This window comes from Silene latifolia, chromosome 10 (assembly GCF_048544455.1).
Source record: "Silene latifolia isolate original U9 population chromosome 10, ASM4854445v1, whole genome shotgun sequence".
Lineage (NCBI taxonomy): Eukaryota > Viridiplantae > Streptophyta > Magnoliopsida > Caryophyllales > Caryophyllaceae > Silene > Silene latifolia.
The window spans coordinates 98,144,520-98,160,301 of record NC_133535.1 but is presented as its reverse complement, the minus strand read 5'-3'; the positions used below and the strand labels follow the sequence as shown (position 1 = coordinate 98,160,301).

At 38.4% G+C, this 15,782-nt stretch overlaps 1 protein-coding gene across 1 annotated transcript; it reads right to left on the bottom strand.

Moving 5' to 3' along the window:
• Positions 1-14,573: 14,573 nt before the first annotated feature.
• On the bottom strand, positions 14,574-15,245 carry LOC141607950 (uncharacterized). Its single transcript, XM_074427300.1, has one exon. The coding sequence runs from the start codon at positions 15,243-15,245 to the stop codon at positions 14,574-14,576; it is 672 nt and encodes a 223-aa protein (XP_074283401.1).
• Positions 15,246-15,782: the final 537 nt, after the last annotated feature.

Here is a 15,782-nt window from a genome sequence, read left to right as displayed (position 1 = left end):
GTAAAACATCATATAAATGACACGCATCATGCGGATTATCAAGAATCCGCCCGTCCTGATCAAGCCGTGCGTCCCGTACAAAATCCGCCCGTCTTTTCCCTGCTTCTCAACCATAGGATTTCTCTATTCTAGAATCCGTGCGGATTCTACAAAAGACGCCCGTCTTCCCCATCGAGAATCCGCCGTCCGACCGCAATCCGCTCGGATTTATCTGTTTCATGCGGATAAAATGGGTTAGGTCCAACCCTATCCGTTCGGATTCCCTACTTCTTCTATATAATCACCCCCCTTCTCCCTCATTTCCTCATCTTACCAAACCCTAAAACACTCTCTTCAATCCTCAAAATCACCTTCACATCCTCAAAAACACCCCCATCACCAACATGAGCACCAAGGGAAAGGCCAAGAAATTGATTGAATCGATCGGGAAGAAGCGCAAGGGATCAACCTCTTCAACACCACGAGATGTGATAATGAGGGGAGGTATTGAACAACTCAACAACTTCCAAGAAGTGATCTTTCTCTCCGACGACCACCGCGAAAAATTCGTCGAACTTCTAGGTAAGAAATACGAGCCTACTCAATTTGTTGACACTAGGGTGTTAGAAATCCTTAAGATAAGGTACCTTACCGAGGCGTTCTTCAATGGCCTTGGCATTGGGAACTTTTTCCATGCTCATGAAGAGACTTACCTTAGTCTCACCCTTGAGTTCTTGAGTAGCCTTCGCATTATGGCGGATGCCCGCAACAATTTAGGCATAGAGTTTAGGTTATGCAACCGAGACCATGTTCTTTCTCTTGAGGAATTTGCCTATGTTTTCGGTCTTGAAGTACCCACCAACTATACCGAAAAGCCCGATAATTTTAATGTGGACTTTCTTTGGAAAGCTATCTCCGGGAGGGACTTTACCAATATAAAGCGTTGCTATACATTTGCTATCCAACATCCGGTGATTCGATTCACCGAGCGCTTTGTAGCCGGGTGCATCAATGGGAGGTACGAGCAAGATCGGTGTACTCTCATCGACTTAACTTTTCTTGAGTCTTATTTGAATGTTCGAGCGGTGAGGCGTTATAACTTCAATACGCCACTTGAGATACTCACTAGGTTCCATGACTTTGCTCAAGGGACATCTCAACTTAAAACCTTCGTGATGGGAGGCCTAATTACAATTTTGGCTAAACACCTTTGCCCTGGGTTCAATGCCCGAAGAACCTATATTCCTCTTGAAGGGAGGACTTTGATTGATGAGCACACAATTTTCTATAGTCACCGATGGTGAAACTACACTCAAGATGGGAGTGTGGAGTGGTACACCAAGGGTTGCACTTCAATGATCCTTGAAGGATGGAAGATACCGGGCATCGAACCACGATTGAGTCCATACTCTCCTCCACCAAGCTACCTCCTTGATATCCAAATCCTTGATAATCCCCCTCAAAGGGAAGAGCCACGCCGTCAACCACCTCGTGGAGGGCCGGGGATACAAATGCGCCCACCTTCCTACGTCCCTATCCCACCTTACCCCATTCCACATACCCCATTCCAACCGGCAATCCCCAATACCCCGGGTATTAATGATTTGATGGCACTCATGAATAGAGTGGACCTTGGGGTGCATAAAGGGAGGGAAGACAACTACTTAGCCCTCTACCCCCAATACTATAACATGGCTCAACAAGGGTATATTGACCCCGATGGTCCTAAACCCTCTTGGGCACAACCGGAGCTCTTGTTCCCAAATTATGGGGACCAAGCTTGGGGTCGCGGCGATGGAGGGCATTCTAGCCAAGGAGGAGGGTACTCGGGTCAAGAAGGAGGTTTTGACCAAGGAGGATATTGGGGCCAAGCGCTCTCATGGTTATGGCTATGACCAAAATGAGGATGACGAGTGAAAGAGGCCTACTTCACCACTTCCATTTGTATGATACCCATCTCACCTCCTCTCTTTTATACTTTTATTGCATCTAGTGTAGCATTTAGCTTGCATTTATATTATATTTCATATTGCATTCACATTAGTTAGTTCATATAGTATAGTTTGCATTGTATTATATCTCACATGATTCATGTAGATAGTTGCATATAGACTAGAATTCATGCATAATCACTAATGACCAATCCTATTCTTTTCTACACTAGAAATAGTGTTTAAATCGGTTTGGGGAGGTTTGATCATAAGTGACCATAGTTTAAATCATGCATCAGATAGTATAGTTTAGATTGCATTCATTTGTTATATATGTCATATAGAATTGCATTTAGTTAGAGCATGCATTCATTCATATCATATCATTGCATTTAATCAAAAATCCAAAAACATGTTTTTCCTTTTTTCCTACTCCTACATGTACATTGAGGACAATGTCCAAAATAAAGTGGGGGATGGGAATTTATATTCCAAAAAAATGATAAAAATTGAAAAAATTTGAAAAATCCCAAAAATATGTCTTTTAATTTCATAAAAACAAAACCCATAAAAATTTGAAAAATTTAAAAATCCAAAAACAAGTTCATTTCCTTTTTAGTGTAGTCTTGTATATATTGTGTTTGTTCATCCTTGTTCACATTGATTGACTACGCCACATCCGAGACATGAGGATATTGAAGACCACATGGTATGGTCTTTCCAATCTCCTTTTTCTCTTTATGTTAATGACTATGTGGCTTTATTTTGATTGATGCGGTATAACAATGTGAATTTAGGACTTGCATTTAGTTTATTTGGCATATTATTTGGTAGAATCATATGCATTAGGATGTATAAATGTTAGTTGCATCATGGCATGTAGTTGCATGTTAGAAAAAAATTTTGCGAAACCGTCTATTTGGGAAGCTTGACAAGTGTATATAGGCCCTAGTAGATGCTTTTTATTCTTAAGACTTTGCTTGTTAGAATGCTTGTAAAACACCCTAGGATGTGTCATGCTAGTATCCTTTGACCCATGGTTTAAGGCCTAGTCAAGAGTACCTTGTGGTGTGATAACTCCTTGGCTACCGTTTATTCCAAGGTGACCCTTGAAACCATGCATACTTCCATCATTCATCCATGTTCTACCATACATTTTTGTCATCAAAGGGAATGGGCACAAAAAGAAATCAATTTGAGTTCAAAGAAATGAAAAGTGAAAGAAAGTTTGCAAAAATGCTTCAAATGAAAAGAGGAGCAAAAATAGACTCCTAAGCTTCAAATACAAGGCACCCTCGTTACTAATTGGGGTGACTTTGAAAATGTTCAAAAAGAAATGCAAAAAGTTGTCAAGTATTGAAAAGCCAAAAATCAAAAAGAAATGGCAAAGAAAGTGTTCTCAAATGTCAAATGCCACATGAAATTGGGGGGAAAACAAAAACAAAAGCAAACTCCCAAAAATGAAACTCAAACATCTATTGATCCCTTTATCCACCGTATCCATTTTTGTGCATGGTAGAGAGGGATGACCCTTCTTCTTGTCTAGGCAAGAGGGGGAATTCCGCGATCCTCCAGTGTTTCTAACACCATAGGGAGTCTACTCTTGACAAAAGCATTTAACGATTGAGGACAAAGGTACCCTAGCTTGACACAACTTGGAGGTGATTTATTGGTATCCTTCTAGGCTTAGTAGTTTGAACAAATTGCATCTATGAAGGATTGTGTACCCTTGAATTGCTTCCCTTGTAGATAATTTCCGCCACTTAGATGAGGAAAGTGGCTATTCTTTTTGAAGATGCATCCATTATGTGATTTTATGTGCTTTAATGTTTGGATGTGTCGCCATTTTGGCAAGACCCACCTTGCCTTGCAAGAAGGCATCCTACCTCATGGTTGTCTTGTTGTGAGTTGAAGGGGCGGAGTGAGACCCGCTAATTGTCTCATAACGGTTATGTTATTAGGTTAGTTTAAATAAAGGTCTAGTTTTAGTCACCTCTTTACTCGGGACGAGTAAAGGTTCGGTTTGGGGATATTTGATGTGAACATTATTTGCGCACATTTAGTCCCCTAATTGAGCCTATTTTGCATGCTATTATAATATTCTATGGCCATTTTATCCGTCAAAACCTTCCTATTTGCTTTTCTATCGCATTTCATTTGTTTTGTAGAAAAGGAGACAATAAGGCGGAAATTCCCGTCTTTCGTGCACATTTGGAAGCTACTTGACAATAATAGATGGACTAATATGAAGAGGAAGCAAGGACTAAAGACCAATCCCGCAAGAATAAAATGGAAATGAGCAAAAAGGGAAGAAAAAGAAGAAGAACCACTGCTGAAGAACAATCCGAGCGGATTGTCTCAAATCCGCCCGTCTCTACTAAACAATCCGAGCGTCCTGTTCTGAATCCGCTCGGATTCATCCAAGCGAATCCGCCCGGATTCTCTTGAATCCGCTCGGATTCCTTTGCCAGATTCCGCCCGTCCCGACCCCAATACGCACGGATTTCTTCTCAGCACGGATTTTATTCTTCAAGCCACGAAAAGAGAAGCCCTTCTCTCAGAAAATACCGGGTCCTCCTTGCTCAACTTAAAAAGTGTAATTACTAGTTTAGCCCTTAGTTAACCCTAATGCATCCACCTAATTTCTACTATAAATACCCCACTTGTAAATAATCAAAGGGGGCATCTAGAGAGACAAGTTTTTAGAGTAGAAAATCCTTCTTTAGATTAGATTAGGAGTAGATTAGAATAGATTACTCTTTAATCTTTCCACAAATTACACATTAATCTCTCTTTAATTATTGTTCAAGTTTATTATTCAAGTTTGTTATTGGGTAATTGAAGATTATTGGGTTATTATTGGGAGATTGACATCCTTCCATCAATCATCAAGTTCTTCTATTATTCTTTGCATTATTATTTGGATCACCTCAAGTTTGGTATAATTCCTTTACTCTTTAATCTTTATTGTTCATCTCTTCATTCTATTATCATGTTTATACTTGTTGTGATGATTGACACCATTAATGACATGTTTCCCATGATGATGAGTGAGTAGTTACTTAGCTAGGATTAGTGGGTAATTAAGGGAAACCAACATGGGATTGATTCATGCTTAATCTAATATGTTCACATGATTAAATTGCTTGCTTGTTGTGATGTCGACTTCATGCACATGTTATGTTTGATGAAATGCTAAGCCTATGAATCCTTGCATTTTTACCATCTCTTATCTACTCAACTTGACTCGTAAGATATAAACCAACTCGAGTCTTGTTAGACCATGCATAGAAGTTGAATAGGAGGAAAGTAAGTCGACTTGTAGGTGTTGTACAATCTAATCGATTCGGCTCCGGGACCCAACTCTTCCTAAGAACCGTAAGATATAACCCAACTCGGTTCCTCCACAACATTAATTGCTTGCAACTTTGTAAACATGTTTGTATGATCAACACCATGAATCCCCTATGACCCCATGATATCCTAGCACCTTTAATCATTTGTTTACATCTCTTAGTTCATTGTTTGCTTGTTTATTGCTTTTATTAGATTAGAACACAACTACAAACCCAACCAAATTGTGACACTAGCATAAATTGAGATAGATAGACTTAGAACCCAAAGCACACCGTCCCATGGATCGACCTCGACTTACCGCTAACTAGTAGTTTGTTGAGTATTATAAATGTGTTTGATTGGATGAGTGACGACATCGTCCGCATCATATCCCCAAACCGAACCTTTACTCGTCCCGAGTAAAGAGGTGACAAAAATTAGGACCCTTATTCAAACTAACCTACTAATATAGACTATGTGAGACAATTAGCGGGTCTCACTCCGCCCCTTCAACTCACAACAAGACAACCATGAGGTAGGTTTCGTTCTTGCAATGCAAGGTGGGTCTTGCCAAAATGGCGACACATCCAAGCATTTAAGCACACAAAATCAAGTAATGGATGCATCTACAAAAGAATAGCCACTTTCCTCATCTAAGTGGCGGAAATTATCTAAAGGGGAAGCAATTCAAGGGTACACATTCCATTATAGATATGGTTTCTTCAAACTACTAAACCTAGAAGGATACCAATAAATCACCTCCAAGTTGTGTCAAGCTAGGGTACCTTTCTCCTCAATTGTTAAATGCTTTCGTCAAGAGTAGACTCCCTATGGTGTTAGAAACACTGCAGGATCGCGGAATTCCCCCACTTGCCTAGACAAGAAGAAGGGTCATCCCCTCTCTACCATGCACAAAAGTGGATACGATGGAAAAGGGATCAATAGTATTTGAGTTTCATATGGGAGTTTGGTTTGTTGTTGTTTTTCCCCCCAATTTGTGGCATTTGACATTTGAGAACATTTTCTTTTTGCCATTTCTTTTGATGTTTGGCATTTCAATACTTGACAATTTCAACTTTTCTTTGCATTTCTTTTTGAACATTTTCAAAGTCACCCCATTTGTAGTGAAGGTGCTTATATTTAAAGCATTAGGAGTCTATTTTTGCTCCTCTTTTCATTGATGCATTTGCAAACTTTTTGACTTTTATTTAAATGTTTGAACTCAAATTTGAATAATTTTTGTGCCCATTCTCTTTTTGATGACAAAAATGTGGTAGAACATGGATGATGGTTACATGGCTTCAAGGGTCACCTTGGAATAAACGGTAGCCAAGGAGTTATCACACCACAAGGTACTCTTGACTAGGCCTTAATCCATGGGTCAAAGGATACTAGCATGACACATCCTAGGGTGTTTTACAAGCATTCTAACAAGCAAAGTCTTAAGAAGAAAATGTATCTACAAGGGCCTCATATACACTTGTCAAGTTTCCCAAATAGATGCTTTCACAAATTTTTTCCTAAATGCAACTATATGCTATGATGCAACTAGCATTTATACATCCTAATGCATATGCTTCTACTAACTATTATGCCAAATAATCTAAATGCAAGTCCTATAATCACATTGTTTATACCGCATCAATCAAAATAAAGCCACATAGTCATTAACATAAAGAGGAAAAAGGAGATTGGAAAGATCAAACCATGCGGTCTTCAATATCCTCATGTCTCAGATGTGGCGTAGTCGGTCAATGTGAAAAGGATAAATAAACACAATATATACAAACAATATATACATGACTACACTACAAAGGAAATGAACATGTTTTTGGGTTTTTCAAATTTTCAAATTTTTATGCTTTTTATGTTTTTGAAACAAAAAAGACATGTTTTTGTATTTTTCAAAACATTTCAATTTTTATGTGTTTTTGGAATATAAATTCCTATCCCTCACTTTATTTTGGACATTGTCCTCAATGTATATGTAGGAGTAGGAATGAAAAAGAAAGTACATGTTTTTTGGATTTTTGAATAAATACAATGATATGAATGAATGCATGCTCTTACTAAATGCAATTCTATATGAGATATATAACAAATGAATGCAATCTAAACTATACTATGTGATGCATGATTTCTATTAAACTATGGTCACCTATGATCAAACCTCCCAAAACCGATTTAAACACTATTTCTAGTGTAGAAAAGAATAGGATTGGTCATTAGCGACTATGCATGAATTCTAGTCTATATGCAACTATCTACATGAATCATGTGAGATATATTACAATGCAACTATACTATATGAACTAACTAATGTAAATGCAATATGAAATATAATACAAATGCAAGATAAATGTATATGTAAATAACTAAATACAAGTGGAAATGTAATGCAAAGTGAAAGGAAAGGATATCTTACAAATGGTGGTTTGAGGGAGGACTCCACCAAACTCATTCCTTGTTGCCATGGTTATTGATGTTATCCATGTTGCTCAATGCTCTCAATAACCGGTCAAATGCTTGAGCACAATCCTCAAATAAGCAAATATAGAACCATGGCCACTTTAAAATACAATAGAGCCAATTCTCCACAAGGGCTTTTCATTGAAATTTCTCCCCTTCACCTTGGCCTTTTCATCATAGCCTTTTTGGCTCTCCAAATTAGCAAATTTAAAATTCTTGTCATCGGGAGGCTTCCATTCTCTCCCGTCTCCCTCAAATATGGTGATAGCATTTGGATTTATCAATCCTTCAAGAGTAGAAGGAGAATTCTCATAACATTGATGATGAGGTAGCTTTGGAATTGAGATTGTGGGTGCCAAATCTCCACAAGTAAGCTCATTTGCAATTTTGTTCTTGAGCTTTTCCACCAAGTACCCTTTATATGATAATTTCACTTTTTGGAGAAGATCCACCATATCATCTGCAATAATCATAGGTTCCATGGTGGGTGCAAAAAGGTCTTCATGGTCAATAGGAGAGAGGAAGTCATCTTCTTCATGGAAGCATACCTCAAACTTCTCAAGGATGGGCTCCTCAAGTGAGGCAATCTCACAACTCCATTCCTCTTCTTCATTCCATGAGTCATTGCAAGACACATATTCCGCATAAGCTTCTTCCATAGGCTTGTCATCATCGCTATCTCCATATAAATCATAAATGGGGGCTTCACTCCTCTTCACCAAATCTTTCTCCAACACCTCAACATCCACTTCAAATGACACCCCCTCATACTCACAAAGGCTAAGAGTACTTGGCTTACTCAACCTCATGTCTTCTTCATCAAACACCACACTTTCATACTCACAAGAGCTCAAGGAGATTGGTTCTTCCCACTTGTCATCAAAGGTAACTCCTTCAAACTCGCATTCATGATCTAAGGAATGGTGAGAGGTAGTTATTTGGGCTTCCTTCATTTGGGCAATTTGAATGGCCAACTCCTCACCATGGGTAACAATGCCTTGAAGAAGGTTGTCTCTATTTTGGCTCTCCTCTAGCATTTGTTTGAAGAAGTTTTGTTGATCTCCCATCATTTGGAGAATCACATTTTGAATGGGTTCATCTTTTTGTTGTGGGTGGGTGTGAAAGTGGTTGCATTGTGGCAATTGAAATTCATTATGAAGTGGGTATTGGGTGGGTGGTTGTTGTGGATATTGGATGTGGTGCTTTCGGTGGGAAAAGTTGGGGTAGTAGTTAGGATTTTCATTGTATGAGTAGTAAGGTAAGTTTGTGTTGACTTGCTCCTCAAACTCCCCATACCCATAGTCATACTCAAAAGATCCACCACATACTCCATGGACCAAGTCTTAGGTCATCATCATAACCAAGATAAAGGTACAACTAAAAACATGGAAATTACAATAAAACGGTAAAAACGAACCTTGAGGAACAAGTTCCTTAAGGTTAAAGCACAAATAAAAATAGACAAACAAGTAAGAACTTAATCACATAACACCGTCCCCGGCAATGGCGCCATTTTGATCGGACAAGAGTTGGTCGTCACACATCTAATCGAACACATTTGTATTCTCAACAAACAACTAGTTAGTGGTAAGTCGAGGTCGATCCATGGGACGGTGTGCTTTGGGTTCTAAGTCTATCCATCTCAATTTATGCTAGTGTCACAATTTGTTTGGGTTTGTAGTTGTGTCTAGACTAATGCAAGCAATAAAGTAAATCAAGCAATAAAAGGAAGGATGTAAACAAATGATTAAAAGTGCTAGGATATCATGGGTTCATAGGGGATTCATGGGAGTTGATCATACAAACATGTTCTCTACTAGATGCAAGCACTTATTTTTGTGATGAGATCGAGTTAGTGTATATCTTACAATCCCTAAGAAGGTTTGGGTCCCGGAGCCGAATCGATTAGATTGTACAACACCTACAAGTCGACTTAATCCTCCCTATCCAACTATATGCATGGTCTAATGAGACTCGAGTTGGTTTATGTCTTACAAGTCTCATTGAAAAGATAAGTGATGGGTAAAAAAATGCAAGGATTCATAGGCTCGCATTTCATCAAACATAACATTTGCATAAGTTGAAATCACAACAAGCAAGCAAATTAAATATGAAAGCATATTAGATTAAGCATGAATCAATCCCCATGTTGGTTTCCCCTAATTCCCCATTAACCCTAGCTAAGAGACTACTCACTCATTATCAAGTTTAACATGGTAACAAGGTTGTCAAACATATTAACAAGGCAAAACATGATGAACAAGTAAGAAAGATTAACAATAACTAAAACAAGGATTAAGAGAATTACACCTATGGAGATTCCAAAATAATAATGCAAAGAATAATAGAAGTACTTGATGATTGATGGCGGAAGGTTGTCAATCTCCTAATAAACCAAAATGATCTTCTAATTACTCAATAATAAACTTGAATTACTCAATAATAAACTTGAACAATAATTAAGGAAAGATTAATGTCTAATTTTGTAGAAAGATTAAAGGATAATCAATTATAATCTACTCCTAATCTAATCTAAGGAAAGTTGATTTTAATCTAAGAAAGCTTGATGGTTTGATTATTACAAATGGAGTATATATAGTAGTACCTCATTAGGTTAAGCAAGGGTAGATTAGTAAATAACAATGCTAATTGTTGAGTTGAGCAAATGCTCCTCTCGAAGGGAGATGCTAGTCTCATTTTTGGTGTTCTCCAGAAAATATGCTCATCCCGAGCGTCTAGGCCGAGGGACGGTTGGCACTGGAGAGGAATCCGAGCGGATTGGTCTCGGGACGCTCGGATCACAAGGCCTCAAGACGAGCGTCGTGAGCACGGGACGCTCGGATCATAAGGCTTCAAGTCGAGCGTCCTGGAGGGGGGGACGAGCGTCTTGTCTCAGGGGACGAGCGTCTTGAGTCTCGGGACGAGCGGATTGGCGGACAGCTTCTCTGTTTGAGCTCGGATTGTAAAACGAACGTCATTTTCTCATCCGGACTCCTATTGGAGTGATTCAAAAGCCTAGATAACTTGATTTTTCGACGCCGTTTCATCTAGCATACTTTCAGAGCCCAAGGAGAAATCCTTGGTTTGGTTCCAAGCAATGTTTTCTTGCAATGACTTCCTTCTCGTCATCCTTGATCTTAAGCCTATGATCCTTCTATATACTCTTTATTCCTACATCCTTGGTCATCATTCTTGCCTTCGTCTTCATAATAGTCCATCCAATATCATCAAAAAGCTTTCAAATATGCACGAGAGACGGGAATTTCCGCCTAATTATCTTCCTTCTTACAAAACATACGAAATGCACTAGGAAAGCAAAATAGAAAGCATTTGACGGATAAAATAGCTATGGAATGTTATAATAGTATGCAAAATAGGCTCAATTAGGGGACTAAATGTGCGCAAATAATATTCACATCGTATATATATATATATATATATATATATATATATATATATATATATATATATATGTTGGAATGAATTTATAATTAGTGTATATGTGTCCTTTCGTATGCCAAGAGTTGTTTTTTTAATTAATATGTTTTCGTTTCATATGCCAAGAATTAATGAATTAAATTAAATTAATTTTTTTTTATAAAAAACCTCCAATAACAATGGTTTTTCCAAAACCGTTGTCATAAGTAATAACAACGGTTATCTAAAAAAAAACCGTTGTTATTAACATCCCTACAATAAACTATTAAACGCGCCATTACTATCAACAACGGTTTTATCCTATGAAACTGTTGTTATTAGTTTAGTACTTTCCCACCAAAAATTTATTCAATACAGGGACTTCTTTTCATAACGGATAATTAATTACGACAACGGTTCTAAACCGTTGTTAAAACCTTTGACAATGGTTATTAGTAAAAAACGTAACCGTTGTTAAAGTTTTAACAACGGCCCAAACAACAACGTCCGCTTTTTTTAATAACAATGGTTTTTAACCGTTGTTGTTGGCTAAATCTGTAGTGGTTAAGGAGCCCTTGCCTAGGCAAGTTGAAGAGTGGTGGATATTGCACATAGTAGTTGTTGACTCAATCATTGTGCATTTTCTTATGTCGATGGTTCATTAAATGCTTCAAATAATCATTACCCTCAATGACACTTCGGTGATCATGGGTGAAGGCTTGATATTCAAAGGGGAAGGGAGCTATTACAATAGTTGAAGAAGTAGTTTCTTGTTGACTTTGTTTTAGAGGTTGTGGCTCATGTTCCTCTTGTCCGTCAAGAGGGGTTAACGGAAGTAGATAGTCCATCCTTTGTTTGTCAAGGTGACGAAGTTTTTTACATGGTAAGAATACGAAGGTGCAACTCCTTATCGACCACTCAATTGTCCCGATGACACTGTCCCGTTTCATCCAATTGTAGCGATGTACAAGCGTGTTTATATCCATGATGAGATTATTGCCAATACAAGGCTTATATTTCTTGTCTTCATTAAAGTTGGGATTGAAATTATTTTCCAACTTCCTCACTAGCACTCCATTGATTATGTATTTCATCTTGTCTTTGGCATGTATCTCTGTAACACCCCGGCCCAAACCGGGTCGGGAGCGGTTACTTATGATAGCTCATCAGGCTGTGTACATGGCCCACAGATCAACACGGGTCCTTTATAGTGCATTTTGTCCTCACTCATACGCATCCCGGGAACCTTCCCAGGAGGTCACCCATCCTAAGACTACTCCCAGCCAAGCACGCTTAACTTTGGAGTTCTTTCGCATGGATGACCATAAAAGAAAGTGCACTTTGTTGATATGAGTAGTACTTCCAATCCTTTTAAGCACTAGTCATTTAAGCCTATCACTGTACTCCTTCAATTACCATGGAATGTTACAATCTCAACCCATCGCTCCAATATAAATTGGATGGCTTTGTATTTTGACTTGTAAGAACCTTATACGTTCAAATGGGACTCAAGGTATGTAAAGTCAATCCTGGAAAATTTGCAAGCTTCTTTCCTAGAAATTATCGTGTTGGAAATAAACCTGCCAATATCGTATACCTGGAAAACGGACAAAAAGAGAATTGCATTCTCTAAATGCGGTGAATGTTGTACCGGTAAGAGCCTTCCAAATGGGCTTGGCATCCAAGTTGGGTGATTTCTTGAACAATTATATCAGGTTTTTATTCCAAACACTTTACCAAATCCCGACATAGTCATTTTTCTCGACACATTCTCAAGACTTAATTCCATATAATTCCTATCTTCAATTTTAAACGTCATTAAGGAGATTATAAATTCAAGGGTAAGGGATGGATAAGAAGGCTCATTCATGTGAAAGAAGGTTTTCAAACTCATGGACTCAAAGAATTGTCTCGTAAACCTTCATGAATTATGAGTTGTCGTAGGGTCTCATGACAAACAAATTTCGTGGCAATGACCTTCTTATGGAGTAGAGATGAAAAGACTAGCTTATGAGATTTGTCAAGAAATTTTACCTCAGGATATGCATCCAATTGTTAAATTTATGGAATTGAAGCTTGTTCTTCTAATACTTCTTGGACGGGATTGCCCTTAAAGCCAACACCTTTTACCTCTTTGAGAATTTTAGGGCACTTGGTGCTTGCCATTTTTCCTTAGTTCTTACCATTGATGAGCTTCGCTTAAAATAAATTTAATTTCTTCGAAAGATTGACAATTTAAGTACCAATTAGCCTCAATGATGCTTGATAATGCTTCCTTAATCCAAAATTCAAGCTTCAATCTTCCTAATTTGAAAATTTCGAAATACCCAAACCCTAGAATTGGGTGGGTCAATTTTTGGGTGATTTTGATGTTTTGACGGCTAAAAATTGGTAAAGGAGTTATTTGATTTAGGAAAATTTATGTTTGTGATGGTTTGTTTGATGATTTTGAATGGGTAGATGATGTTTGGATGTTTCGATTTTGAGGGTTATAGAGAAAGAAGGGTGTTTTATGTTTAAATGAAGAATAGAAATGTGGAAGAAGAGAAGGGGAGTCTCGTGTTTTAAGCCATTGAAGAGCTTCAACTCTCTCGGCCTGAGTTCTGGCTCGGGCGACTTGGCAGTAATGGATCAACAAAGCAGCCGACTTGAGCGACTTGTAGCGTGACTCGCTCGAGCTGGCTTTCGAATCACTCGACTTGATTATAGGCTCGAGCGATTTGGCTGGCAAGAATCTTCTCATTGTTCCTCTTGGCTCTAGCTCTCACGAGTTTGGGCCAACTTGTGTGGATCCTCTCTTAGCTCATATTTTTCTCCTTTTTGGCCCTCCTAGCATGTTGTTGGGACTCCTTAGGCCTTCTTAGTCTAGGAAAATGTATCCCCACACTTGATTTCTATCTTCTAGACACAATCAATGCATAATTAGTAACCCTCCATCGCTTGCTCTTATGCAAAAACGGTTAAATGAATGTAACTTAAGTGCAATGCAATAAACTTAAGTAAGTTCAAGTTAAGAAGTTATAATATTTACAATTGGTTGTTTAGGGAGGACTTTACCAAAGTCTTATCCTTTTAAAAGCAAGTCAAGGTGGAAGAGCAAAGACGTTGTTGATGTTGTTCAATGTTCCAAAGAAGTAATCAAAGGCTTGCTCATACTTTATGTAAAAGTTCCAAGTAAACTTGGGTTCCTTATCACTTTCATTGCTTGGGAATCCCATATCAAACTCTTGTCATAAGGATTCTCGAGGCCTTTGTCTAGGATTATTGCATTTCCTACATATGGGTTGACTAACCCTTCAAACTCATCATCTCATAGACCGCTTACTTCTTCTATCTTGCCCCCTCAGGTGTAAGTGTTATGACTAGACATAGTCACTTCTTCATTCTTGTCTTTTGAACCATCAATGTTCCCATCATTACCAGTCTAATAACCCGAGCCTTTTAAACTATCCCCATTGAATTGTTGCCAAAAATACAAAGCTCGATAAGTAGAGCTATTTCAATCTCATCAACTTCTTCTTTCCAATTGGACATCTTCACTTTACCTCCCCTAGTAGGAATCTCTTCCTTTACAGGGTCAGAAAATGGGGATCCCGACTTCTGGTAATTAACCTCTTTTCTAGCATGGTCGACCCCAAAGCATGGTTTATTTAGATAGGGAGCTTTCATGTCTTTGTTAAGATTAAATGTTACTTTCTCATCCCAAACCTCAAGGGTCGACATTCCAACTTTCACGTCAATTACCGCCCCGGAAGTGTGGAAGAAAGGTCTCCTAAGAATGATTGTTAACTTGCCATCTTCCACCATATCAACAAACACGAAGTCTACCCGTATGAAAAACGTTCCTACTCTCACGGGCACATCTTCGAACACCTCAAGTGGCTTCTTATGGTCCGACATTTGTAATGTCATGCTTCTACATTTCAACTCTTCCATTCTTAGCTTTTCGTATACCGAATATAGCATGACACTCACATTAGCGCTAAGGTCACACAAAGCTTTCTCGATGGTGGTGTCACCTATTGTGCATGGAATAAACAAGCTTTCGGGATTCTTAAGCTTATGAGGTAAATTTTCTTTGGGAATTACACCACTTGTATCGGAAAAGGCCATGGTTTTCATCTTAACAATGGACCTTTTCTTGGTGAGAATATTCTTTATGTACTCAGCGTATGCTGGTACGTGTTTGATTAACTCCGTAAATGGAATGGACACTTACAAGTTCTTCACAATATTTATGAACTTTCCAAGTTGTTTATCGAACTTGGGTTTGGCTTGTATAGTTTAAAAGGGAAACCTAACAGTGATAGGCTCCTCTTCCTTACTCTTTTCTTCATTCTTCGTTGGAATTCCATTAGTGGTAGAATCCATCACTTTGTTACTCTTCTTCAAAGCTTTCCTTTCATTCTCTTTTCCTAACACTCTTTCTTGCACTAAACCCTTATCCTTGTTTCTTGCCTCATCAATCTTCTTTAACAAGCATCATCGGTCCCTCATAGTTTTTGTCACTTCTCAAATGGATGGCATGGACAGTTTCGTGCTTACCATGAGGTGGTAAGTACCCCTTTTAATTTGTCTTTGGGAGCTCGATGAAGCTAATTGGGTCATTTCAGTTTCCAACATCTTACGATCCAAAACAATCTCTTGTGG

What these genes read in the sequence shown, in the direction of transcription:
- LOC141607950 (XM_074427300.1), bottom strand. Translation starts at nt 15,245, where the DNA reads ATGGCCTTTTCCGATACAAGTGGTGTAATTCCCAAAGAAAATTTACCT.